This window comes from Macaca fascicularis, chromosome 11 (genome assembly GCF_037993035.2).
Source record: "Macaca fascicularis isolate 582-1 chromosome 11, T2T-MFA8v1.1".
NCBI lineage: Eukaryota > Metazoa > Chordata > Mammalia > Primates > Cercopithecidae > Macaca > Macaca fascicularis.
Window position 1 is genome coordinate 129,854,799 of NC_088385.1, and position 26,773 is coordinate 129,881,571.

Genomic DNA, 26,773 nt, shown 5'->3' on the forward strand with positions numbered 1-26,773 from the left:
TTGTTTTTGATATCTTAGTATCACTCTCTTTTCTGGTAACAGTATCTCAATTTTTCTCTGGGATGTATCCTCTCACCAGTCTCCAAACTCAGGTCCAAGCATGGACACTTGACTCAGGGCTTGATTAGTCAGGATGGTTAATTTAGGAATGGATATAACTCGAGCCAGGTTAATCAGATTCAACTTGGATTTTCATTGCACCAAAACTGCAACTTGCACTAGAAAATAGTAATACTTACGTCTGAAAGATATTTAATCGATCTACTTGGTGCACAAGTGGATTCCTGTATCCTTTGCAATAAGTCCACTGCCTCTCCAAGAGTCTGTGACCACTGGGATGTTTCTTTTTTTCATACATCATTCCTCCTTTTAGTACCTGAGAGCTGAAAGACTGTGGAGTGTGATAGGAAATGCAAATCTGGGCTTCAGTGCCAGCTGTGCAGGTAGAGTCCACCCAGAAAACAGAACCCCATCTCAGTATGGAAAGCAAATAATTTAAGGCAGGGAATTGGTTACACAAGAATGGAACTGCTGAAAAGCTAAACAAGAGGTGGTGAGACAATGCAGAGATTAGCAACAGCAGGAAGCCATCACCACCCTTAGGCTAGAGACTAGATCCAGGGAATGTGCTCTGTTTTAGGAGTCCAGGGACTGTGATCCTCTAACATTTCAGAGGAAGACCAAGTTACCACCAGAAATGCAGCTCAAGTGGTGAGGAGGGGTGGATGGTAAGGGGGCTACTGCCATGCCTGCCTCCCATTGGCTGATCATAGCTGGAAGCTAGGAACAAGGAAGCTTGAGACAGCAGTCTACAGAGGTCAGCAACCCTTTCCATACAACGTACAGCAGGAAAAGCATAATGAGTGAAACTGAAGACATTGGTCTGTTACGCAGGACTGGCTACCTGTCCATATTTCATCACATCCAAGATGCCATTGTTGGTAATAATGCACCATAATTTGTGCATTATTAAGAAAGAAAATTGCCACCAGCTAAATGATGACACCATGCTAAGATTCCATCCATTGCAATGCAACAACAAAGAAATGTTGAAATGTGGAAAATATGCACCTTAAGATTAATAAAATACACTATTTGCTTTGTGATCTTAAGCACATGTGAACCTAATTCATTTCCCCTGTTGAGCCTTGATTTAGACATCTGGAAATTAGGGAGAGTTATACCTACTTCACAGGGTTTTTGTTTTGTTTTTGTTTCCTTTTTCTTTTTTTTTGAGATGGAGTCTTGCTCTGTCGCCCAGGCTGGAGTGCAGTGGCGCAATCTCAGCTCACTGCAAGCTCTGCCTCCTGGGTTTACGCCATTCTCCTGCCTCAGCCTCCTGAGTAGCTGGGACTACAGGTGCCCACCACCATGCCCGGCTAATTTTTTGTATTTTTAGTAGAGACGGGGTTTCACCATGTTAGCCAGGATGGTCTCGATCTCCTGACCTCGTGATCTGCCCACCTTGGCCTCCCAAAGTGCTGGGATTACAGGCGTGAGCCACCACGCCTGGCCTTGTGTTTGTTGCTTTGTGAGACACAGTCTCATTCTGTTGTCCAGTCTGGAGTGCAGTGGCACCATCACACCTCACTGCAGCGACCTCCTGGGCTCAAGTGATCCTCCCACCTCAGCCTCCTGAGTAGCCATGTCCACAGGTGTGCACCACCACACTCAGCTATTTTATTATTATTATTATTATTTGTAGGGATGCATTCTCTCTATGTTGCCTGGGCTGGTCTCAGACTTCTGGGCTCAAATCATCCCACCTCACCTCCCAAAGTGCTGTGATTACAAACATGAGACACTGCACCTGGCCCTTTATAAGGATTAAATCAGCTAGCATGTCTAAGACTGTTAAACTTAGAATAGGAACTTCATCTCTTTTGTTCACTGCAGTATTCCTGGTGCCTAGCACAGTGCCTGGTACATAGTAGGAACCTAAGAAAATTTGGGGGGATGAATTCAGCTGGACTCTGTTCCCCTAAATGAGCATGGTTTCTGGCATATAGTGGGGAGTGGGTATCAATACATGGAAGGTATTATTATTGGAATCAAACATGCTTTGGTGGGGACAAGATCTTTTCTTCTTTCACTAGTGTGGTGTTGACTCTCTTGCAAGGGGGGATCTCCTCTTTTATTTAAGAAAGGTCTCAGTGGGGAGGCCACATGCGTGAATCTCTGGTGGAAAAGATTGTACCACATGGCTTAGTGCACACATAAATAAGTTGTAAACAGAAAAAGTGGTGGTACTAGCAGTGGTGAATGATGTTGGCAGGGAAGGAGGGGAATAAATAAAATGGATGTGAGTGAAGGATGAAGCAAAACAGAAAAGAACAACATTCACGATCTACAGAGCATTTCTGGGGTCATCATTCCCTTAACTCTCACATCCCTGCAAGCGTTGTAGTGTTGTGGGAAGTCAGGGACCCTGAACGGAGGGACCGGCTGAAGCCGTGGCAGAAGAACATAAATTGTGAAGATTTCATGGACATTTATTAGTTCCCCAAATTAATACTTTTATAATTTCTTATACCTGTCTTTACTGTAATCTCTGAACATAAATTGTGAAGATTTCATGGACACTTATTACTTCCCCAGTGAATATCCTTGTGATTTCCTATGCCTGTCTTTACTTTAATCTCTTAATCCCGTCATCTTCTTCGTAAGCTGAGGAGGATGAATGTCGCCTCAGGACCCTGTAATTGTGTCAACTGCACAAATTGTTTGTAGAGCATGTGAGTTTGAATATGAAATCTGGGCATCTTAAAAAAAGAACAAGATAACAGCAATGTTCAGGGAACAAGAGAGGTAACTTTGAACTGGCCGCCGGTGAGCTGGACAGAACAGAGCTACATTCCTCCTCTTTCATAAGCAAATAGGAGAAATATCACTGAATTCTTTTTCTCAGCAAGGAACATCCCTGAGAAAGAGAATGCGCCCTGAGGGTAGGCCTATGAATGGCCCTCTCAAAGCGGGCTTTTATGGTCTTTTATGGTCGAAGCTGAAGGGATGAAATAAGCCCCGTCTCCTGTAGCGCTCCCAGGCTTATTAGGATGAGAAAATTCCTGCCTAATAAATTTTGGTCAGACAGGTTATCTGCTCTCAAACCCTGTTTCCTGATAAGATGTTATCAATGACAATGCCTACCGAAACTTCATTAGCAATTTTAATTTCACCTCATCTGGTGGTCCTGTGATCTCTCCCTGCCTCCATTTGCTTTGTGATATTTTATTACCTTGTGAAGTATGTGATCTCTGTGACCCACACCCTATTCGTGCACTCCCTCCCCTTTTAAAAATCGCTAATAAAAACTTGCTGGTTTTATGGCTCGGGGAACATCACAGATCCTGCGAGACATGTGATGTCTCCCCCGGACACCCACCTTTAAATTTCTCTCTCTCGTGCTCTTTCCCTACCCAGCCGAGACACTTAGGAAATAGAAAAGAACCAACGTTAAACATCGGGAGTGGGTTCTCCCGATATTGCAGTGTTATTCCCATTTCACAAACTGGACTCAGGCTGAATAGGAAGGGATTTTCTCAAGATGAAACGAGACACAAGGTACGTGGTTAAGTCTACCAGGCTTCAGCCTCCTGAGAAAGTCTGAGATAGGGTAGATTAACTCCAATTTAGAACACCTATAAGATAGGTAAACACAAAGGTGATAAAAAATTATTGTTAGGAAGTGAGACTGTGGGCAATGAAAGACACAGATAGCACTGATATTATCTTTTCAAGAGTTTCCCCTGGGCTGGGTGCGGTGGCTCATGCCTGTAATCCGATCACTTGGGAGGTCGAGGCTGGCGGATCACCTGAAGTCGGGAGATTGAGACCAGCCTGATCAACATGCAGAAACCCCGTCTCTACTAAAAATACAAAATTAGCCGGGCATGGTGGCGCATGCCTGTAATCCCAACTACTCAGGAGGCTGAGGCAGGAGAATAGCTTGTGGTTCCAACTACTTGGAAGGTCGAGGCTGCAGTGAGCCGTGTTTGTGCAACTGCACTCCATCCAGCCTAGGTGACAGTGAGACGCTGTCAACACATAAAGGATGAAGAAAGGAAGGGAGGGAGGGAGGAAGTAAGGAAAGAAGGAAGAAAAGGAGGGAGGGAAGGGGAAGAGAGAGAGAGAGACAAAGACAGAAAGAAAGAAAAAGAAGAAAGAGAAAGAAAAGAAAGAGAGAGAGAAAAGGAGGAAAGAAAGAATTCCTTTAATTTAGTGTATGGTGTTAAAATGCAACCACACGCTCTATCCCGCAGAGAGAAAGGAAGAGAGGAAGGAAAGAAGGAAGGGAGGGTGGAAGGGAGGAAGGAAGTGAGGGAGGGAGAAAACATTCCTTTAATTTAGTGTATGGTGTTAAAATGCAACCAAAAGCTCTATCCGGCTGCAATCTCCCCGCACAGGAGTGATTCATGCAGTAGTTGGAGGTTAGTCAGAACTCCAGGATACACCGCAGACACCGGGGCGATGATCCTCCGGCCCATTAATAGGGAGTCATTTCTGACTCACGTGCACTCTCTGCCGTTACAAGTCGCGCTCCCCTCGGCGCACCCGTCTCGAGGATTCATCCTCTCCAACGGGTGACTAGCACCGCCTACCGGCGGCCCGCCTCTTGGCCGCTTGGCCACGCCCCCGCCCTGGAGCGCAAGGCGCATGATCCCCAATTTTTCTCCGCCCCCGTCTTCCGGCTTCTCGCGACATCCGCCCAGCGGCGGTCGGAGTCTCGCGATAAAGGCTCATTGTCTCGCGGGAGCGCTGCTGGCGGACTGGCTTTCGGGCGGCCGTGGCCGGGGAGGCGAGTTGCATGTGTCGGTTCAGCTGGCGATAGCGGCGGGAGCGGAGCCGGCGGGGCCTGTGCGACCGCCTGGGTAACGACACCAAGTGCTTCTCCCGCTCCCCAGAAGCTCGTAGAGAGTGTGGGGGAAGCTGAGATGCTGCCTGGCGGAAGGGGGCCGGGCCGGGCGTCTCCACACCCCCGCCCACAAGGGCCCCTTCTGGCGTCCCCGGGGTTGCTCCTTCGCCTCAGACCTGGTCGCCCTTGTCCCCTCAGTGCTCTTACATTCTGCCCTCGTTTTCTGTTCACATCCTCCTTAGGCTCTGGTCACCCCGCCCCCTCCCATGCCCTTTTTAGAGTCCCCAGGCCCTTCCCGTGGCGTTTAGCTGCCCCCACACCGTGCACCCCGGGCTCCTCTGATGACCCACCCCTCGTTCCTTGGCATTTCCAGCCTCTGCATTCGGCACCTTTGTAGCCCTTCTCTCTTAGTGCAGTTTGCATCCCTCCCAGACCACCCTTAGACCTTTTTGCTCCGTGTCTGCCTAGGGTACTCACCCCATCTTTCCTTCCCCATTGCTTCCTCTTTTTTACTAGTGAGTGCCTCTGCCCCATCTTTCATGGTCCATTTGCTGCTTCCTTCCCTGTAGGTCTGTGGACCAAGGAGATCTTGTGCCTGGGATTGCTTATATTTTATGAATCGAATGCAGCTTGTGTCCCCCACTCAACAACAAAATTGAAACAGCTTCGGGTTGGGGGGATTTCTGTTGAGAGGAATGCTGTTCTTCTGGGGTCTTCATTCTAAAATAGTGAGGGTGTGTTATTTTCCTTGCTTACAGGTTTGTGAAATGGCTGCTGACATTTCGGAATCCAGCGGGGCTGATTGCAAAGGAGACTCAAGGAACAGTGCCAAGTTAGATGCCGATTACCCACTTCGAGTCCTTTATTGTGGAGGCAAGTGTTGGTAGCCACAGAATGACTTTTACTCACTATATTTTTATGCATTATAATAATAGTTTGACATTTGGTGGTACTAAGTTTTTTCCCCCATCTTTTTCATTTGGTGAATTTGTGCTGGGGGAGAGGAGTGCTGGGGAGGAGGAGGCATGAATTAACAGCTTCCCAATCTGAGTGATTTGTGTCTGGCTACTCTGACTGAAGAAGCTTACAGTCCGTTTGGAATAGAGATGTGCAGCTAGGTTATTTCAGCCTGCAGGTCCTCAAGGTGTACGCTAGTCTAGCTATCAAAGGAGGGCTTCTTGGAAGATCCTGAGTTAAGGATGGCAAGAACTGGATGAGAAGGTGGGGAAGGGCGTCCCAGACAAAGCGAACGACTATGTAGAAAAAGCTTGATGGTGGCCGGGCGTGGTGGCTCACGCCTGTAATCCCAGCACTTTGGGAGGCCGAGACGGGTGGATCACGAGGTCAGGAGATCGAGACCATCCTGGCTAACACGGTGAAACCCGGTCTCTACTAAAAATACAAAAATTAGCCGGGCGCGGTGGCGGGCGCCTGTAGTCCCAGCTACTCGGGAGGCTGAGGCAGGAGAATAGCGTGAACCCGGGAGGCGGAGCTTGCAGTGAGTGGAGATTGCACCACTGCACTCCAGCCTGAATGACGGAGCGAGACTCCATCTCAAAAAAAAAAAAAAAAGAAAAAACTTGATGGCTGATGGCTGTGAAGAAGCGACCAGCTTTGAGTTTGTATGGTGTATCGTATAGGGAGGGTGCCCATTAAGGAGTGAGAGAAGGTGAGGTTGGAGTGTTGGGTGGTAGGACAGTTAGGAAAGTCTTCTTGGTTTGAATCATGATATATGCATTAGGTTTAATCAAGATCTTTTTCACTTTCAAGTGTTTTTCTTCATTTTCAATATAGAAATATTTGTGAATTGTAAATGCTGTATGTATTCGCATCTTGGAAACTTTCAGAAAAATTTGAAGATACAGGACAGTAAAAGGGCAAGTAAATATTTTTTCAGTAAATATTTCTCAGGACTTACTGTGTGCCTAGTGATGTTTTAGGTGCTGCGGCTTGAATAGTGAATAAGTCAAAAGATCCTTGTTCACATGGACCTTACATTCTGTGACTACAGTAGAGACCTCATCTGACATTTAAGTACCATAGAAGGAGAAATGATGTCATTGAGTTAAAAAATTCTAACAATTCATTATTTATTGAGTATCTTCGATAGTGAAATAAACTTAGCACACAGTACCTCAGCAAGAGAGTAGGCGGTGAAACTTTTTGTAGGGCTTGTTGAGTTAGGTTACAATATTGGTCTTACTTGGTTATATTATTTGCATTTGGAGTTACAGACCAGGGCTTGCATTTTGACTCCAGCACTTACCGGGTTTGTGACCCCAGGCAGGTTACTTGATTTCTCTATTCAAGTAACTTTCCCAGGGTCCTTTTCTAAGGTCTGTAAAATGAAGATAATGATTACGTCTTAAGTCAGATGATTCGTATAAAGTTCCAGGTACAGCAACTAACATGAGAATTTAGTTCATGAAATGCTATTACTATATTAGAAAAGTATACTAGTTTGGTTTCTTCACCTTTGTGTGGCAGATGTAGTAGAGAGCTATTGTACTCTTTCATCAAATTTAGGAGTCCATATTTTATAAGGTACACTATTGTTTTAGGTTCCACTAAGAAAAAGTGATACCAGTTAGATGGACATGACATAATTAGAAGATGTAGCCCTATAAAAATTTTAAAAATATGTTAGAATTGATGAAATACAGTATATGAAGACCATGCTGTTAAATTGCTTATGTCATTCCTAAAGTAGCTTTTATAGTATTACACTATTCAGACCAACCCACCGATAATTTATGTTGACAGGAGGCCACTAATCTTTTGGAGAAGGGTTTTTTTTTTTTTTTTTTTTTTGACATGAAGTTTCACTCTTTTGAGACGGAGTCTCGCTCTGTCGCCCAGGCTGGAGTGCAGTGGCGCGATCTCGGCTCACTGCCAGCTCCGCCTCCCGGGTTCACGCCATTCTCCTGCCTCAGCCTCCCGAGTAGCTGGGACTACAGGCGCCCACAACCGCGCCCGGCTAATTTTTTGTGTTTTTAGTAGAGACGGGGTTTCACCGTGGTCTCGATCTCCTGACCTTGTGATCCGCCCGCCTCGGCCTCCCAAAGTGCTGGGATTACAGGCGTGAGCCACCGCGCCCGGCCGAAGTTTCACTCTTGTTGCCCAGGTTGGAGTGCAATGGCGTGATTTCGGCTCACTGCAATCTCTTGCCTCCCAGGTTAAGCGATTCTCCTGTCTCAGCCTCTGGAGTAGCTGGAATTACAGGCATGTGCCACCACGCCCGGCTAATTTTGTATTTTTAGTAGAGACGGAGTTTCTCCATGTTGGTCAGGCTGGTCTCGAACTCCTGACCTCTGGTGATCTGTCCACCTCAGCCTCCCAAAGTGCTGGGATTACAGGTGTGAGCCACCGCGCCCGGCAAAAGGTTTATTCTTTTCATTTCCTTCTCTACTTTGTATTGGTGTATAGGCAGTAGGATGGGGAAAAGGATACTTTTTCATTAAGGAGTTTAAGGTCTAGTTAATGAGAAACATCGAGGGAATATTAAATGGTATTGACTATAACAATGAATTAGACATTCAGGAGAGGGGGAGGTCTTTGTTCAGAGGGAAGTAGAGAAGTTTTCAAGGAAGTAGGGTTTGAGTTAAGCCTTAGGTGATGGGTAGAACTTGCAAGGAAGGGATTAATAAAAACAATATAGTAGCAAATTTTATTATAGTATCTTCAGGAGAGACAGAAGAAAGGGCAGATGGTAGCAGAATGCTGGATTGGAGTATAGTGAGAAACGAGGATAGGTAGGATGAAGTCATTTTGTCTTCAGGGTTGAGACCTCAGACGCTGAAGTCTACCTCAGTTTAAATCCTGGCTCTGCCTTTTACTGACATTGTGACCTTGGCCAATTCACTCATCCATGAAATGGGGCATCACAGTAGAGACTACGTCAGAGGGTTCTTGAGTAAGTGAAGTAACACAAGGAAAATGCGCAACAATGTTTGGCACATGGTAAGTTCTCGGCAAATGTTATATGTTATTATCCCTGAAAGTCAGATGAGAAGTTCAGAGTATTCTAGAGAATACTAGCTTAGAGAAGTTCAGATTATTGCTATAGTCTCCATCGTCTATGAGGGACTTAGGTTGATGCAAAAGTAATTGCAGTTTTTGCCATTAAAAGTAACGGCAAAAACTGCAATTACTTTTGCACCAACCTAATCGGGTTTTTTGTTTGTTTGTTTGTTTGTTTTTTGAGATGGAGTCTCACTCTGTCGCCCAGGCTCGAGTGCAGTGGCGTGATCTTGGCTCACTGCAAGCTCTGCCTACCGGGTTCATGCCATTCTCCTGCCTCAGCCTCCTGAGTAGCTGGGACTACAGGCGCCCACAACCACTCCTGGCTAATTTGTTTGTATTTTTAGTAGAGACGGGTTACACCATGTTAGCCAGGATGGTCTCAATCTTCTGACCTTGTAATCCGCCCACCTCGGCCTCCCAAAGTGCTGGGATTACAGGTGTGAGCCACTGTGCCCAGCCCCTAATAGTTTTTTGAGCAGGAAAATAAAGTGACAAGAGATTAATATGCTGCATTATTTGGAGGAAATAGAACCCACAAATTTGAAGGCCACTTTCAGAAATGTAGGTTTGAGGTAAATAAGTGCCTTGTTGAGAGTGTAAGCGGTATAAAAGTAAATAAAGAGGGTTAATTAAAGAAAAGATAAACAGTTTAATGGTGAAAAAAGAAAAAAATTTAGGTGAATTCCATGTTTCGCAACTGAGAAAGTTGAAAAACCAGAACACCACTAAAAATGATGACTTTGAGAAAGATTAGATTTGGAGATAGATAATAGGCTGACTTCCAATACAGTGTATTTGAGTTTCTCCAAACGGAAGAATCCAAGTATGCTGCATTTGGCAGCAGAGAGAGACAGTATATGAGCTTTTCTAAGGGAAAAAGAGGGAAAAGTCAGAAAGATTCTTGGGGTGTACCTGGAGCGAGGTGAGCTGGGTGGATTTTACCACATAGAGAATTGCTTAGTTGGTGAGAAGTTTGAAAGCTCGGTGAAAATGTCAGTCTCTAGAAATCTTGTTTTAGTTTTCTGTAATCATGAATTAAAACCAAGGGGCTGGGTGCGGTGGCTCATACTTGTAATCCCAGCACTTTGGGAGGCTGAGGCAGGCAGATCATGAGGTCAGGAGTTCAAGACCAGCCTGGCCAACATAGTGAAACCCCGTCTCTACTAAAAATAAAAAAATTAGCCAGGCATGGTGGCAGGCACCTGTAATCCCAGCTTCTTGGGAGGCTGAGGCAGGAGAATCACTTGAACCGGGGAGGCAAAGGTTGCAGCGAGCCGAGATCACGCCATTGTACTCCAGCCCGGGCAACAGTGCTAGACCCTGTCTCAAAAAAAAAAAACACAAAAACTGAAGATGTGAGAAAAACTGATCACATTTATTTTAGCAAGATGCTCAGAATATAGGTTTCTGTTACATTTTTATATGATGATTACCTGTGAAACACCACTTTAAATTTGGAAACGTATGTGAGTAAAGAATAATATCTATTCCCTGTGACCTCAAAGGGTCAGTGAACTAGGACTAAAGTGGAAGCTACCGAAAGGTGCCTTTCTACCTTGTCGACTCTCTCCAGAACAATACAGACTTCCACTTAATGTAAAAACTTCTTATGCTTAATTGAAGAAACCAGTAGTAGAGATAGGAATAGACTGTACCTTTTAGTTTCTTTCTAACATTACCTTTTTGTAAAAGGAGTAGATTTTGTTAGCCAGCTTGGTAAGAAAGTATGATGACATTGTTAATAGAGTCCACATCATAACCAACAATTTACAAAGACTATGAACAATTTTTACTTAGTATCTCTGATGTATAAGGTCCTCGGCTAAGTTCTGTGGAGGCATGTAAATTGGCAGAGGCTTTATCTGTCTACACATAACTTACACAGGGAAGATGATGAATGCTGAAAGAAAGAGACAAGTAATAGGCCGGGCACGGTGGCTCACACCGGTAATCCCAGGACTTTGGGAGGCCAAGGTGGGTGGATCACCTGAGGTCAGGAGTTCAAGACCAGCCCGGCCAATATGGTGAAACCCTGTCTCTACTAAAAATACAAAAATTAGCTGGGCGTGGTGGCAGGCACCTGTAATCCCAGCTACTCGGGAGGCTGAGTCAGGAGAATCGCTTAAACCTGGGAGGCGGAGGTTGCAATGAGCTAAGATCGTGCCACTGCACTCAGCCTTTGAGAGCAAAACTCCGTCTCAGAAAAAAAAAAAAAAAAAGAAGTAAAGATTAAGGACTAATCCTTAAGGAGGGGAGAGATTTGTAGGAAATTAGGGGGAGACTTCATAGAGGCAACCACAGCCAAATGGGGATTTGAAGGAAAGGTTGCATTCAGGCAAGACAGAAGGGCTGAAGGTTGGACTTGCCGGGCAGAGGTGTGGAGGTAGGAAAGTATTTAATAGTGAGTAGTGTAGAGGGAGTTTCGAGTGTTACAGTTTGGTTGTAATATGGAATTCATGAAGAGGGGCAGCCAGAAATTACGGCAATGTGGTTTGGGGTCAAGTTCTGGGGCACTTGATTTGTAGATAATTTTAAGCCATTGAAAATTTTGGAGCAGTGAAGTTACATGAAGATGAATCTGGCAGCAAGATAACAGTTGAAGGAGGCAGGCTTATTAGCCAGGCTATAATAAAACTTTAGACAAAATTAATGAGCATTTAAACGAGTGGCATAAGTGAGGAAGAGAGGTTGAAAAATAAATTATGATGGTAGGATCAACAGTATAAAGCAGTTAATCACATTTGAGGACAAGGGAGAGGGGAGAAATAAACTGGATGTGGTTTTGGCAGACATTTCGTATTGTTGGAGTGCTTAGAGAAGAGGGAAAACCTTCCAATAGAATACCTAACTGATTAAAGAGAAAAGTAGAAGCGATAGTGACATAGGCATTTTTCTTATCATTCCTTCCCCTTCCCTCCCTTTACCCTTTTGCAAAAAGAAGGATGCAAATTAGAGAATTTGCTCTCAGCTAAAGTCTGGGGTTTCAGAGAGCAGCTTGAATTCATTTAGGAAACACGTTTTAAGCATCTGCTCTGTGGCAAGCTTTGTGCTCCATGTACAGAAGTAAGACATAATTATCTCCTGGAAACTTAGCTTAACTGGGAAGACAAACATTTTAACAGGTGAGTTATAATGTACTAATTGTATACTAGAGGGCTGATCAGACTTCAGTGAGAATAAAGAACCAACCAGTAGTTCTACTTGGGAGAACTGAAAAAATGGAAACTTAAAGTATTGAGTGGATTTTATGTTTGTATATTTAATCTTCAAAACTGAAATATTATGGTTTTATTGATGATAAGTTTCTCAATTGTATAAGTGGTGGGGCCGGGATTAAAATCTAAGACAAGCCATTATAACATCAGCTTCAAGGAAATTTTGCAGAATCTTGAAGGATGAGTAGGTGTTTGCTGAAAAGAATGGCATGGATAGAAGTTCATTGTTGGACCATGGGGTGGTAGGAGTTGAGTCTGGAGAAGTACGATAAGATGTTTGAAAAGTTCTTAATCTGGGAAGTGATGTGATTGGTTATATCTTTTTGGATAATAACTGTTTGGAAGGAAGGAGGAAGTACCTGAAATGGGTTGAAACTGGCCACAGAAATCAAGTTTAAGAGACTCTATTTTTATTTTTATTTTTTCCACCCTCCTCCCCAAATTTAGAAGACTTTAAAGTATGAGATGATTGAGGCTTAGTGACACTGTGTGCAAAGTTAGTGATTTTGGTGACTGTTGACAGTGAAATTTGTAATTGAAAATACTGACTTTCAGGAAATTATTTGATTGTGGCTATTCATTCTCTGTTATAGAAAGGCATTTTTTTGTTTGTTTGTTTTTGAGACGGAGTCTTGCTCTGTTGCCCAGACTAGAATGCAATGGCATGATCTCGGCTCACTGCAACCTCCGTGTCCCCGGTTCAAGCGATTTTCCTGCCTCAGCCTCCCGACTCAGCTGGGATTACAGGCGCCTGCCACTGTGCCTGGCTGATTTTTGTATTTTTTGTAGAGATGGGATTTCACCATCTTGGCCAGGCTGGTCTCAAACTCCTGACCTCGTGATCCACCCTCCTCAGCCTCCCAAAGCGTTGGGATTACAGGTGTGAGCCACCACACCGGGCCGCTCTGATGTATTCTTAAGACTAGATTTAGTTTATGATCTTCTGCCAAGACCATCACAGAACTGCTGTTAACTTCAGTGCATTTTATCAAGAGGTACCTGGCTGTGGATTAGTCCCATTCCATGTGGTGGTAACTTTGCTCATTTGGCCAGGCACAGTGACTCACACCTCTTATTCCAACACTTTGGGAGGCCAAGGCTGGCAGATCATTTGAGCTCAGGAGTTCGAGACCAGCTTGGGCAACATAGTGAGACCCTGCCTCCACAAAAACTTAAATAAATTAGCCAGGTGTTGCAAACGCCTGTAGTTCCAGCAGTTCCAGCTACTCGGAGGCTGTAGTGGGGTGAACACTTAAGCCCAGGAGTTCAAGGCTTCATGAGTTAATGATCACATCACTGCACTACTGCCTGGGTGACAAAGCGAGACTCTTGTCTCTTTAACAAAAAAAAAAAAAAAAAAAAAAGGCTGGAGTCTAGAGGCTTAATTTTTTTTTTTTTTTTTTTTTTTTGAGACGAAGTGGAGTCTAGAGGCTTAATTTTTTTTTTTTTTTTTTTTTTTGAGACGAAGTCTCTCGCTGTTGCCCAGGCTGGAGTGCAGTGGCACAATCTCAGCTCACTGCAGCCTCTACCTCCCAGGATCAAGCAATTCTCCTGCCTCAGCCTTCCCAGTACCTGGGACTACAGGTGTGGACCACCACACCCGGCTAATATTTGTATTTTTAGTAGAGATGGGATTTCACCATGTTGGCCAGGCTGGTCTTTAACTCCTGACCTCAAGTAATCCACCCACCTCGGCCTCCCAAAGTGCTGGGATTATGGATGTGAGCCACCACACCCGGCCTAGAGGCTTAATTAGATTAAAGTTAAACAGATTTTGGCAAGAAGGTTCCGTGGATGATGTTTTGTTCGTCATGTTGCATTGCATCAAAAGCTCATAATGTTTGATGTTTCACTATTAGTGATGCTAAGTTTGAAGGTGATGGCTAGATGTTTGCATTGAAAAGGTTTTCCCTTTCCAAATAAGTAAGTGATCTGTAGAGAGAAATTGACTTTTTTAAAGAACTTAAAGGAGCTGCCCCAATTTTTATTGCATTAGAATTTTGCTGAACCGGGCCAGGTGTGTTGGCTCACACCTGTAATCACAGCACTTGGGAGGCTGAGGCCAAGGTGGGCAGATCACTTGAGGCCAGGAGTTCAAGACCAGCCTGGCCAACATGGTAAAACCCTGTCTCTACTAAAAATACAAAAATTAGCTGGGTGTAGTGACACACACCTGTAATCCCAGCTACTCGGGAGGCTGAGCTACGAGAATCACTTGAACCTAGGAGGTAGAGGTTGCAGCCAGCTGAGATGGTACCACTGCACTCCAGCCTGGGCAACAGAGCAAGAACCCAATTTATTTATTTTTTTCTGAACTAAATATTATTTGAAATTGTATACAAAATTTGTAGCTTTAGTATTTACTGTAATGGTATTTAGCCAATAATTTTTTTTTTTTTTTTTTTTTTTTGAGACGGAGTCTCGCTCTGTCGCCCAGGCTGGAGTGCAATGGCCAGATCTCAGCTCACTGCAAGCTCCGCCTCCCGGGTTCACGCCATTCTCCTGCCTCAGCCTCCCGAGTAGCTGGGACCACAGGCGCCGCCACCTCGCCCGGCTAATTTTTTGTGTTTTTAGTAGAGACGGGGTTTCGCCGGGTTAGCCAGGATGGTCTCGATCTCCTGACCTTGTGATCCGCCCGTCTCGGCCTCCCAAAGTGCTGGGATTACAGGCTTGAGCCACCGCGCCCGGCCTTTAGCCAATAATTATATAGTTATATCCTGAAAGTGTGGCTGAACAACTATGCCTAGTATTTGAACTTGAACTGTGAGGAATATGGGGCTGTGGCTAACCAGGGAGATCTTTGGTAGAAAGAACCCTAAACTATAATAGACTCGACTGGACAAAACCGCTGGATTCCAGTTTTCTTCTGCCACATACCACCTTTGTCATTGAATGAGCTATTTAACTCTTTTAGTGTCCCCTCTATAAAATAGTGATTGTGTGGTAGCATGGTAGAATGTTAGTAGGGTAAGGTGAAGGGAGATCATTTTCAGCTGTCTGGTGCCACTAAGTTGCTTGTTTACTTTGTGTAATCTAAGTTAGTGCTTAATCGCATGAGCATCAAAAACAGGCACATTCAAATCCTATTATCCAGATGCAAGTGGTTACGTACACTAAGCCTCATTTTCATCATCAGAATATAGATATGGTGCTTCTTGTCTTACAAAGTTGCGACAAGTAAACATAATAATGGATGCAAGGCATAGTAAAGCATTTGGCACATACTAGGTGCCCAGTGTGTGGTAATTGCTGTGATTACATGGTGTACCACCTTTCTCTCCCTTGTACCACCTTTCTCTCCCTCAAAAATCTCAGGATATTGGACACACTGAACTATTCCATTCTAAACCTTAAAAATAAAATAAACAGTTGACGCAGTATTAGAATTACAGTTAAAATTGGGAAGCTTTTTCAGTTCTTCTAGTCCCTTATTAGCCTGTACAGGCTGTAACACTGAATGATAGGATTGAACCAAGATTCCTTCTAGCTTTACACTTTCGTGATCTTGTGTAGCATAATATGAAAAAGCTTTGGCAACATAGCAAGATCCTGTCTCTACAAAAATAAAAAACTTAGCTGTACATAGTGGCTCACACCTGTAGTCCCAGCTACTTGGGAAGCTGAAGCGGGAGGATTACTTGAGCTGAGGAGTTCGAGGCTGTAGTGAGCCATGGGCACACCACTACACTCCAGCCTGGATGACAGAGTGAGAGTAAGACCCTGACTCTAAAAAAATAGGCCGAGCATGGTGCCTCACACCTGTAATCCCAGCACTTTGGGAGGCTGAGGCAGGTGGATCACCTGAGGTCAGGAGTTTGAGACCAGTCTGGCCAACATGGTGAAACCCCATCTCTACTAAAAATACAATAATTAGCTGGGCGTGGTGGCACATGCTTGTAATCCCAGCTACTCGGGAGGCTGAGGCAGGAGAATTTCTTGAGCCTGGGAGACAGAAGTTGCGGTCAGCCAAGATCGTGCCACTGCACTCCAGCCTGGCAGAAAGAACAAGACTCTGTCTCAAAAAAAAAAAAAAAGAAAAATGTATTGCAAAAAGATGGTAGTAAAAATGCAGCTAAAGTTTATAAATTTATCAGTATAAATAAAAAATGGTGGCTGTTTTGGTAAACTATCAGAAGAAATAACCAGGCTGGGAACAGTGCTTCACGCCTGTGATCCTAGCACTTTGGGAAGCTAAGGTAGGTGGATCGCTTAAGCCCAGAAGTTTGAGACCAGCCTGGGCAACATGGTAAAACCTTGTCTTTACAAAAACTTAGCTGGGCATGGTAGTGTGTGTCTATAGACCCATTTAGTCGGGAGGCTGAGGTGGGAGGATCGTTTGAGCCCCCAGAGGGGTGGAGGCTGCAGTGAGCCATGATTGCACCACTGCACCCCAGGCTGGGCAGCAGAGCGAGACCATGTCTCAAAAGAAAAGAAATAACCAGTTTCCTTCAAACCCTGTTGTATGGGGGAATTGTTCTTGTCTTAGCTTAATTTTTGACTCACTGAAATGATTATGGTAAGACCTCATTATATACAAAATAGCATACTTTGATGCTCCATCAGCTGACGGAGACACTCTTTAGATGAAAAAATCAAGATAGTATCATCTCATAATCATGTGCCTTTTACCTCCAAAGTCTCATAACCATGTGCCTTTTACCTCACTGAAGAGTGGCATTTGAAAAGAGGTATAGAAAACTTACAGGAAAAATGTAAAAATGAAGCATTTTCTCAAGTATAAAAGTTAAGGATAAGCCCTGCGTGTGTGTGTACATATAGGTTTAACATTTCAAATCTTTTTTCTTTTTATTTCCTCAGTCTGTTCATTACCAACAGAGGTAAGTCCTTTATTTATTTATTTATTTTTTACCTTATGTATTTGAAGTTATTCTTGGTTTTAAAGCTACCTTGAGAACTTTTTTTTATTTTTCATTTTTGATTATTTGATAGTAAAGCTTTAACCTTTTCTAGAGAACTTTGGTTTAGAATAATTTTATGGTCTTATAAATTATTTTCTAAATTTAGACCTTAAATCATACATGTGCATCTTTTGCACATGGCTGTGCATTTTGGATTTTTGCATAGGATTTATGAATAGTCAGCTCATAAAATAAGAGTAACCTTAATGCCAAAATCTACACGAATGAGCAGAGGAAAGAAAGAGCAAATAAATTGTGTGTAAGACTTTCTAAGTCAGGCTCTGTGAGCAAGTCATGAAAATGAGGCACTTATGTGCTCAAAGCAAGAAATAGAGGGAGAAGAAATAAACTGATTCCGTGGAGAGGTACCTAATCCTTCTTAATATCTAATTTCTTACGAGACATATTCTGGTTGAATACAGATTTCCTGTGGATAAGAAGTCAGATGGGAGTGGTTTGTTTTATTCTTTGTATTAACAAGCATAGGGAGTGATTTTTAATTACAACATATTGTTTGACTGAAAATGTTTTGTTGTGACTCAGTTCTTTTTTTTTCTCCTAGTACTGTGAATATATGCCTGATGTTGCTAAATGTAGACAATGGTTAGAGAAGAATTTTCCAAATGAATTTGCAAAACTTACTGTAGGTATGAAAATTTTTTTTCTTGCATTAAATTTCTGTACCTGAGACAAATGCATGTATGGCATTATTCTAAAGATACGAAAGTCCTCCTTTAGTAGGATATTACAGAATTAACATTTATCTCTGTTAGCTGTTTAAGTTCTCTCTGAGATAGGATAGGTCTGAATATCAACTTTCTTATATAAAAAAAGTAAATGGGCCGAGTGCAGTGGCTCACATCTATAATCCCAGCACTTTGGGAGGCTGAAGCAGGCGGATAACAAGGTCAGGAGATGGAGATCATCTTGGCTAACACGGTGAAACGCCGCCTCTACTAAAAATACCAAAAAAAAAAAAAAAATTAGCCAGGCGTGGTGGTGGGCGCCTGTAGTCCCAGCTACTCGGGAGGCTGAGGCAGGAGAATGGTGTGAATCCAGGAGGTGGAGCTTGCAGTGAGCCAAGATCGTGCCACTGCACTCCAGCCCAGCCTGGGCGACAGAGTGAGACTCCTTCTCAAGCAGACAAACAAAAAGTAAGTGATTGGGTGGGCACAGTGCCTCACGCCTGTAATCCCAGCACTTTGGGAGGCTGAGGTGGGCGGATCACCTGAGGTCGGGAGTTCAAGACCAGCCTGATCAACATGGAGAAACCCTATTTCTACTAAAAGTGCAAAATTAGCCCAGCATGGTGGTGCATGCCTGTAATCCCAGCTACTCGGGAGGCTGAGGCAGAAGAATTGCTGGAACCCAGGAGGCAGAGGTTGCAGTGAGCCAAGATGGCACCATTGCACTCCAGCCTGGGCAACAAGAGCAAAACTCTGTCTCAAAAAAACAAAATTAAAAAAAGTAAATGATTTAGGGGCAAATATATATTGATTTTATTGTAAGCATACTATGTGCTACACACTGTTTCAGATTCTGAGGATAAGCCAGTAAATAAAAAGATTTCCTACTCTTGTGGCAATTACATTCTAGAAAGGGAGACAGATTAAATAAGCAAAACATATAGTATATAGACAGTAATAAGCAGGAAACGGGGAGATGAGAATTGGTGGGAAGGAATTTGAAATATTAGGTAGTACCCAGGGAAGATTTTGCTGAAAAGGTGGCAGTTGATTTTTTGGGAACTGAGGGAATGAGTCATTTGGGTATCTGGCAGAACATTCCTAGGCGGAGGACACAGCCTGAGGAGAGGCCCTGAGCAGAAGCTCTGCTAGTATATTCAGGAAACAACAAGTAAGCCTTTGTGTCTGGAGCTTATTGAAGGACCGGAGAAGAGTTTGATACGAAGTAAGAGTAGACCACACCGGGTTGGGCAGTGTGGGCCATTTTGGCTTTTGCTCTTAGTTAGATGAGGAGCTCTTGGAGGAGTTTTAAACAGAAGAGTGATAAGGTCTGACTTGTTTCAGCAGTATCACTTAGGCTGCTCTGCTAAGAATAAACCAAAGAGGCCGGGAGTGGTGGCTCACACCTATAATTGCAGCACTTTGGGAGGCTGAGGCAGGTGAATCGTTTGAGTCCAGGAGTTCGAGACCAGCCTGAGCAACATGGTAAAGCCCTGTCTCTACAAAAAACGCAAAATTATCTGGGCATGGTGGCACATGAGCCTATAGCCTCAGCTACTCGAGAGGCTGAGGCAGGAGGATTACTTGATCCCAGCAGATTGAGGCACCCCAGCCTGAGCAACAGAGCGAGACCCTGTCTCAAAAAAACAAACAAAAATGTCAAAAGAGGGTCATAGGCAGAAAAGCAGGGGGAGACCAGACAGGAGGCTGTTGTGATGACTGAGGTCAGAATGGTAGTGGTGAGGTGGTGAAAAGTGATCAGATAGGAGTATATTTTGAAGGTAGAACTGACAGGATTTTCTGAGTTGTTGGGCGTAGTGTGAATAAAAGGGACATCTAGGGTTTTGGTTTAAGCAACTAGAAAAATGGAGTTGCTGGCCGGGCATGGTGGTTCACGCGTGTAATCCCAGCATTTTGGGAGGCCGAGGTGGGTGGATCACAAGGTCAGGAGATCAAGACCATCCTGGCTAACATGGTGAAACCCTGTCGCTACTAAAAATACAAAAAATTAGCTGGCCATGGTGGTGGGCATCTGTAGTCCCAGCTACTTTGGGAGGCTGAGGCGGGAGAATGGCGTGAACCTGGAAGGCGGAGCTTGCAGTGAGCTGAGATCCAGCCTGGGCGACAGAGCGAGACTCCGTCTCAAAAAAAAAAAAAAAAAAAATAGAGTTGCCGTTGCCGGAGGTGGGAAGACTGTGGAGGAACAGAATTCCTCAGTTTGCTCATATTGATGGCTTCTCTTGCAAGATTGGTAAAAATGAAGGCAGTAGCAGGAAGAAGAGAAAGCCTGGTCTGGGAACAGGCCTGCCCAGAGACACCCAGTGCTGCCCCACTCATTGCTCCTTGACTTTCAGGTGATTTCTCTGACACACAAATCCCTAACTTGATAAGTCCCTTTTGGCTGGTAGCTACTTCATCACTGTCAGTGGTTGAATAAAAACCCTCAAGTCTGGTTTTATATTCAGTCTACATGGTTGGCCCTGAACAGGACCTTACTGGGATAGGATCATGTCTGAGCGGGTGAGGAGCTGTTCTCTAGATGGTAACAAAATTAGTAAGTTTAGATGCTAGAGCACTCCTGCAGAGCCCAAGTGTTTTGTGCTCCCTTCTTGTGGCTAAAAATTTTAGCCCTCACATATCAAAAGACTGGGTTTTCTCTTCTGTTACCATACACTTACCATAATGACTTTAGAACTAGACTTGAATAGGAATCTAGCAGTGTAATCCATTGCTTTACAAATGTCATGCTCAGCTGTTGGTAAGATGCCTTATTTGTATATGAGGTTGCTCAAAGGTGATTTCTTTTTTTTAACAGTGTGAGATGATATTCATGCTTTTGTATTTCATTTTTATATCTAGAAAATTCACCCAAACAAGAAGCTGGAATTAGTGAGGGTCAAGGAACAGCAGGGGAAGAAGAGGAAAAGAAAAAACAGAAGAGAGGTAAGACCTAAATTCATATCTTGATTTGTACAGTCATACCGTCACTACGATAGAAGACGTAAGTAATTAAAAGGGTTCCCAAAGCTAGGCGCAATGGTGGGTGCCTATAGTCCCAGCTTCTTAGGGAGCTGAGGCAGGAGGATCACTTAAGCCCAAGAGTTCAAGGCTGTAGTGTGTAATGATCGTTCCTCCAAATAGCCATGCACTCTATCCTGGGCAACATAGTGAGACCTCATCTCTTACAAAAAGGAGGAGGTTCCCGGTGTTAATACCATGTACCTGTTACTATAGTTCCCCATGTATATCATACAGAGGGGCACATACTAATAGTCTCAAGATCATGGTTGGATGTGGTATGATTTGGACTTTGTCAGTAAATTGGACCTAGGAAAACATGCTTATTTGCCCTGTTTGTATGTAAAAAACAGACAGCTAAAATTCCTGTGTATTCTATTTAAGTAGAGTGAGGACATTTATATAAAAGATGTTATCTTCTTATTACTTCTGATAGCTCAGTTGAAAACTTTGTTTTACAGCTGTTGCATATGCTTGACTCACTCCTTCTTCTCAGACCAACTCCTGATGCTGTGGATCCTGTACCTACCTGTTTGGTTTTCATTCATTATTCTCCCTATGACTGAAACTCACTCACAAATATTTTCAGGACTTTGTGTCTTAAAAAAAAAAAAAAACTCTCCCCAAAGCTCATGCCTTTCTTTGCCTTATCCCTCTCCTTTCCTTAGCCAGATTTCTTTACTAAGGCCAGACTCACTATCCCCCGTTCTGTTCTGTGGTTCACTCTTCACTCCTCAGTCCATCCTAACCTGACTTCCTGACCACTGCAGCTCTTCCAGTAAGGGTCAGCAGTGGCTTAGTCATTGCTAAATAATAAGCACATACGCACTCCCTCTTTGCTGAAACATTGTCACTCCTTAGTTTCTGTTCCTTCCTAGCTCTCCTATCACTCCTCCTTAGTCTTCTGTGTGGACTTCTGTTCCTTCTGTCCTTTAAAAGTCAGTGTTTTTCAGGATTCTGTCCTAGGCCCACTTCTCATTCTGCATGTTCTTGTTGGATGATTCTATCACATTCCTAACTTCCGCTGCCCACTATACACTTAAAATTCCCAAATCTGTATCTCTGAATCTGGCCTGTGTCTCTAGCCTAGAAGTGTGCTTGATCCCAGAAGCACCTCAAACACTGCACTTTGGAAATTAAGCTTGCTGAGTCTCAAGTCCCAAATTGATTCTTTTCTTCTTCTCCGTTTTGGTTAGTGACCATACAATTTATTCAGTCATCTAAACCAGAGCCCTGAGAACCATCTTACTTTCTCTCTCTCCCTTCACTCAGTTCGCGCTTCTGTTCTTTCTCCTCCCTCCTCTCCTGCCTGTGGCCTAGTGGCTATTACTGTTGGCACTGCTTTACTTTCCATTTTTTGCCTGAGCTAATGCAGGAACCTCTGTAGGGGCCTTTCTATCAGTCTTACTCTTCACAGATCCACCGAAACACAGATCCAGTGGCTGCTATGTATGTAATCTGTTGCTTTTCTGACTTCATGTGCTACATATTCATAAGCATCCTTCAATCAAGTGAAGTTCCCAAATATAATGCCTTTTCTTATCTCTGTACTTGTTCCCTTTCCCTGGAATGTCCTTTCTTATGCCTCTCCAACCTTTTTGCTTTTACCTGGACCTTTCCTTATTCTTCAGAACTCCACCTAGATGTTACTTCCTCTCGGAAACTTGCTGTGTCCTCTGGAAGCAGACTAACTTGTTGCTCTGCAAAGCTATCATAAAGTCTTATTCATGGATCCTATTATTGTATACATCAGGTTGCTGTAATTTTTTTTTTACTCTCTTCATTAGACTGTGAGTCCCTGGAGGGCAGGGGCTATGGTCTGTTCATCTTTGTATCCTCAGCCCTTAGCCCAGTGCTGGGCACATAGTAGGTACTTAATACGTGTTTATTGAATGAATACCTGGATGTGTTTAGTAATTTTGTATTAGAGAAAAAGAAAGTTAAACCTTTTGAAAATTAATAAATTTAAAGACAGTATTCTCTTATTATGTCAAAAACAAAACAACTAATGCTAAGCTCTTTCTTAATAAATAAAGGTGGAAGGGGTCAAATAAAACAGAAAAAGAAGACCGTACCACAAAAGGTTACTATAGCCAAAATTCCCAGAGCAAAGAAGAAATATGTGACAAGAGTGTGTGGCCTTGCAACTTTTGGTGAGTTCAGGGTTAAGTATATTTAAAATGTGTGAACTATTTTCTCTCTCTGTCTCCCTCTATCTCTCTCTCACATACCATGAAAACTTCACAGGTCTGTTTTTTGCTAAGAAGATAAATTTTGCATTTCTAATTACACCTTCAAAATCAAATTTTAGCCGGGCGCGGTGGCTCACACCTGTAATCCCAGCACTTTGGGAGGCCGAGGCGGGTGGATCACAAGGTCAGGAGATCGAGACCACGGTGAAACCCCGTCTCTACTAAAAATACAAAAAAAATTAGCCGGGCGCGGTTGTGGGCGCCTGTAGTCCCAGCTACTCGGGAGGCTGAGGCAGGAGAATGGCGTGAACCCGGGAGGCGGAGCTTGCAGTGAGCCGAGATCGCGCCACTGCACTCCAGCCTGGGAGACAGAGCGAGACTCCGTCTCAAAAAAAAAAAAAAATAAAAATAAAAATAAAAATAAAAAATAAAAAAAAAATCAAATTTTAGAGAAATGTCAAAAATCTTCTATAGAGGGTACTTTTTACTTTCTGGAATTCCTGCTTGGGCACATTTTATGTGGATGAGGAGGACTGGGGAGGATTTTGTTTGAAACCAGCCAGTGCTGCTCCTCTGTCCTCTGCAGGCATGGTGGCAGAAGGTTGCAAAATGGCTCATCCCCTCTGGGAATGACAGCAGAGGGTGAGAAAGGTGGCAGAACATCCTACTTTAGAACCCCTCAGTTCCTGGAAGCCTTGAATGAGTAGTGAAACTGGGTGAAAATCTAAACCATGATCCCTCTGTAAGACAACACAGATTGAAAAACAATCAATAGTCCGGTCTGAGTACGATGGTGTTTACAACTAAATGATCACAACCACTTACAGATTTCTTTCTTCCTTCTTTACTCCCACTGCTTCACTTGACCAGCCTTAAAAAGAAAAAAGAGGCTGGGCGTGATGGCTCATGCTTGTTATAATCCCAACAGTTTGGGAGGCTGACATGGGTGGATCACCTGAGGTCAGGAGTTTGAGACAGCCTGGCCAACTTGGTGAAACCCTGTCTCTACTAAAAATACAAAAATTAGCCAGGCATGGTGGCACATGCCTGTAATCCCAGCTGTTCAGGAGGCTGAGTCAGGAGAATCGCTTGAATCCGGGAGACGGATGTTGCAGTGAACCAAGATCGAGCCACTGCACTCCAGTCTGGGCAACAGAGCAAGACTCCATCTCAAAAAAAAAAAAAGCGCCGGGCGCAGTGGCTCATGCATGTAATCCCAGCACTTTGGGAGGCGGAGGCTGGCGGATCACGAGGTCAGGAGATTGAGACCATCCTGGCTAACACAGTGAAACCCCGTCTCTACTAAAAATACAAAAAAGTTAGCTGGGCGTGGCAGCGTGCGCCTCTTGTCCCAGCTGCTGGGGAGGCTGAGGCAGGAGAATGGCGTGAACCCGGGAGGCGGAGCATGCAGTGAGCCGAGATTTTGCGCCACTGCACTCTAGCCTGGGTGACAGCAAGGACTCCATCTGAAAAATAAAATAAATAAAGTGTCCCTGGATTTATTTTGGTCTTACATGAGTTAGGGGTAGTATAGATGATTCTGTTTTTATATATTGAGCCTTTATTTGACCTTCAAAGTGTAAACTGCATTGTTAAGATCTCTGTGATAGTTTGTATTGTTCTGAAAGGAATATAAAACCCATTAACAATCTGTTTTATGAATTTAAAATGTAGATTAAATTTCAAAATGGAAAAACATCTTTGCACAATTCCAATTACAGTTCTTGCTCTTTTTTTAAAAAAATAGAAATTGATCTTAAAGAAGCACAAAGATTTTTTGCTCAAAAATTCTCCTGTGGTGCCTCAGTAACAGGGGAGGATGAAATTATCATTCAGGGAGACTTTACAGATGACATAATTGACGTCATTCAGGAAAAATGGCCAGAGGTGAGTACATGGAACACATACATCGCTAGAAGTAAGTTTTTAAAGCAAATTGCTTCCATTTTTTCTTAATTGCAAGCACAACTCACGAGATATAATTATTTGTGTTTTATAGGTAGATGATGACAGCATCGAAGATCTTGGAGAAGTAAAGAAGTGAATTTGAAAATTCGTCTATATTTAATGGCCTGAACTGAGAAGTTGATATGGCCAAAGGGAGAGAGGCCTTTTAAAAAATATATATATATATATTTATTCTACAGTAAAACTGTAGACTGCCCTCGTCCTTGGCATTTTCACTGTTCTGTACAAGGCTGCTTGTTTTTTTATTGCCAAAGTCAAATAAACGGGAGACTGTCATGCTCATGCATGAATAGAATTTAGTCAAATAAAAAATTTTGGTCATTTGGTACTGACTTTCTCTTTCTCTGTCTCTTTTTTTTTTTTTTTAAAGACAGAGTCTCGCACTGTTGCCTGGGCTGGAATGCAGTGGTGTGATCTCGGGTCACTGCAACCTCCGCCTCCCGGGTTCAAGTGATTCTCCTGCCTCAGCCTCCCGAGTAGGTGGGATTACAGGTGCCCGCCATCACGCCCAACTAATTTTTGTAGTTTTAGTAGAGACAGGGTTTCACCATGTTGGCCAGGCTGGTCTCGAACTCCTGCCCTCGTGATTGGCCCACCTCGGCCTCCCAAAGTGCTGGTATTACAGACGTGAGCCACCATGCCTAGCCTGAGTTTCTCTTTCTCTCTTTTTAACTTTATTTTTTGAAAAACCCAGTAGACTTTTTGTGGGGAGCATTTTTGTTGTTTTACTGATCTAAAGCTGAGTGATTTTTTTTAAAAGAATTTGGATTTGGCTTCCTCACCAGTAATATGTCTCCTTGCTTCTTTGATGTGATAGTTTTGAGATGGGTGAGAATCTAATAGATTTGTGGTTGAAGTTGAATTTGCTTTGTTGTTGGGAAGTCCACCCTATGGGCACAATAACATACTGTTGGTAGGAGTTGTTCGAGCTATTCTGGAGATTATTTGGTAAAGTATACTAAAAGCCTTAAACCATGTATGTGCACTGTTTGAACCAGTAAGCCACTTCTCTGACATTAGAAGACAGAAGAAATAATCAGCCTTGCATAAAACTTACAGATGAAAGTATTCATCACAATATTATTTATAATGAAAAATTGCAAATGTTATAAATGAACAATTGGAAAATGGTTAAAGAAGTGATGGTGCATTGTGTGGTAGAATATTATGCATATGTTTAAAGAATCATATTTTCTAAGATTATTTGGAAACATGTTTGGTAATGTCAAGTGGAGTACCCCAGAAACATTTTAGACATTTATCATCATCATTGTTCTGAGTGGAAGGCCGTTCGGAGAGGCTAGAGGCTCTTATTCTGGCTATAAATTATGTGAGTAAAATTCTGCTAACCATTAAAAATACTGTACACCCATCCTCAATATATAGTCCTGGAAATAGCAATTGAAACATGTCTTCTCACAAGAGAAAATGACAGTTTTAATGATGCATTAGATGAATTTAAACTTTAAGTCAGGTGCTGCAAATTGGAAAGAGGACTTGGGGTGTTTTAAATTGCTGTGGACACTTAAACTTAGAACCCATGGAACCCTTGTTTATTGCCATGCAAATTACAATCTTGAATGAGTGTTTTTTAAAAAATAAAGTATTAGAAAAATGTGTAATAAAGATGTAAAATTAAAAAATGGAATTCTGCATTAACTGTGGATTTTACTAAATAGAATTACCGGTGAAACTAATCTATCCATCGAGACTATCTGGTATGTATTACGTATGTAGTCTGTTGGTGCTGAAAGATGTCTGTGTGCCTGTATCAACATGTGACTTCATGTAAAGTTTCTTCATGTTCACAGTTCTTAGCAAATGCAGTTTCAATCCATAGATAGCCAGCAGTGGATGTTACTACAGGAAAATGCAGGATTAAAATTGTCCTTGTGTATAA

The 26,773-nt window shown here is 43.2% G+C and overlaps 1 protein-coding gene across 1 annotated transcript; it reads left to right on the forward strand.

Annotated features, from left to right (window-relative positions):
* Positions 1-4,768: 4,768 nt before the first annotated feature.
* DENR (density regulated re-initiation and release factor) lies at positions 4,769-26,773 on the forward strand. The gene is made up of 8 exons (XM_015430656.3): positions 4,769-4,868; positions 5,611-5,725; positions 16,909-16,928; positions 17,572-17,656; positions 20,555-20,638; positions 22,750-22,866; positions 24,653-24,792; positions 24,905-26,773. Exons 2-8 carry the CDS (start codon positions 5,620-5,622, stop codon positions 24,947-24,949), a joined length of 597 nt encoding a protein of 198 aa, XP_015286142.1. The 5' UTR covers positions 4,769-4,868; positions 5,611-5,619; the 3' UTR covers positions 24,950-26,773.

What these genes read in the sequence shown, in the direction of transcription:
- DENR (XM_015430656.3), top strand. Translation starts at nt 5,620, where the DNA reads ATGGCTGCTGACATTTCGGAATCCAGCGGGGCTGATTGCAAAGGAGAC. An exon ending in TCTGTTCATTACCAACAGAG is followed by an intron (nt 16,929 to 17,571) that starts GTAAGTCCTTTA and finishes TTTTTCTCCTAG; the next exon opens with TACTGTGAATATATGCCTGA. An exon ending in TTCAGGAAAAATGGCCAGAG is followed by an intron (nt 24,793 to 24,904) that starts GTGAGTACATGG and finishes TGTGTTTTATAG; the next exon opens with GTAGATGATGACAGCATCGA.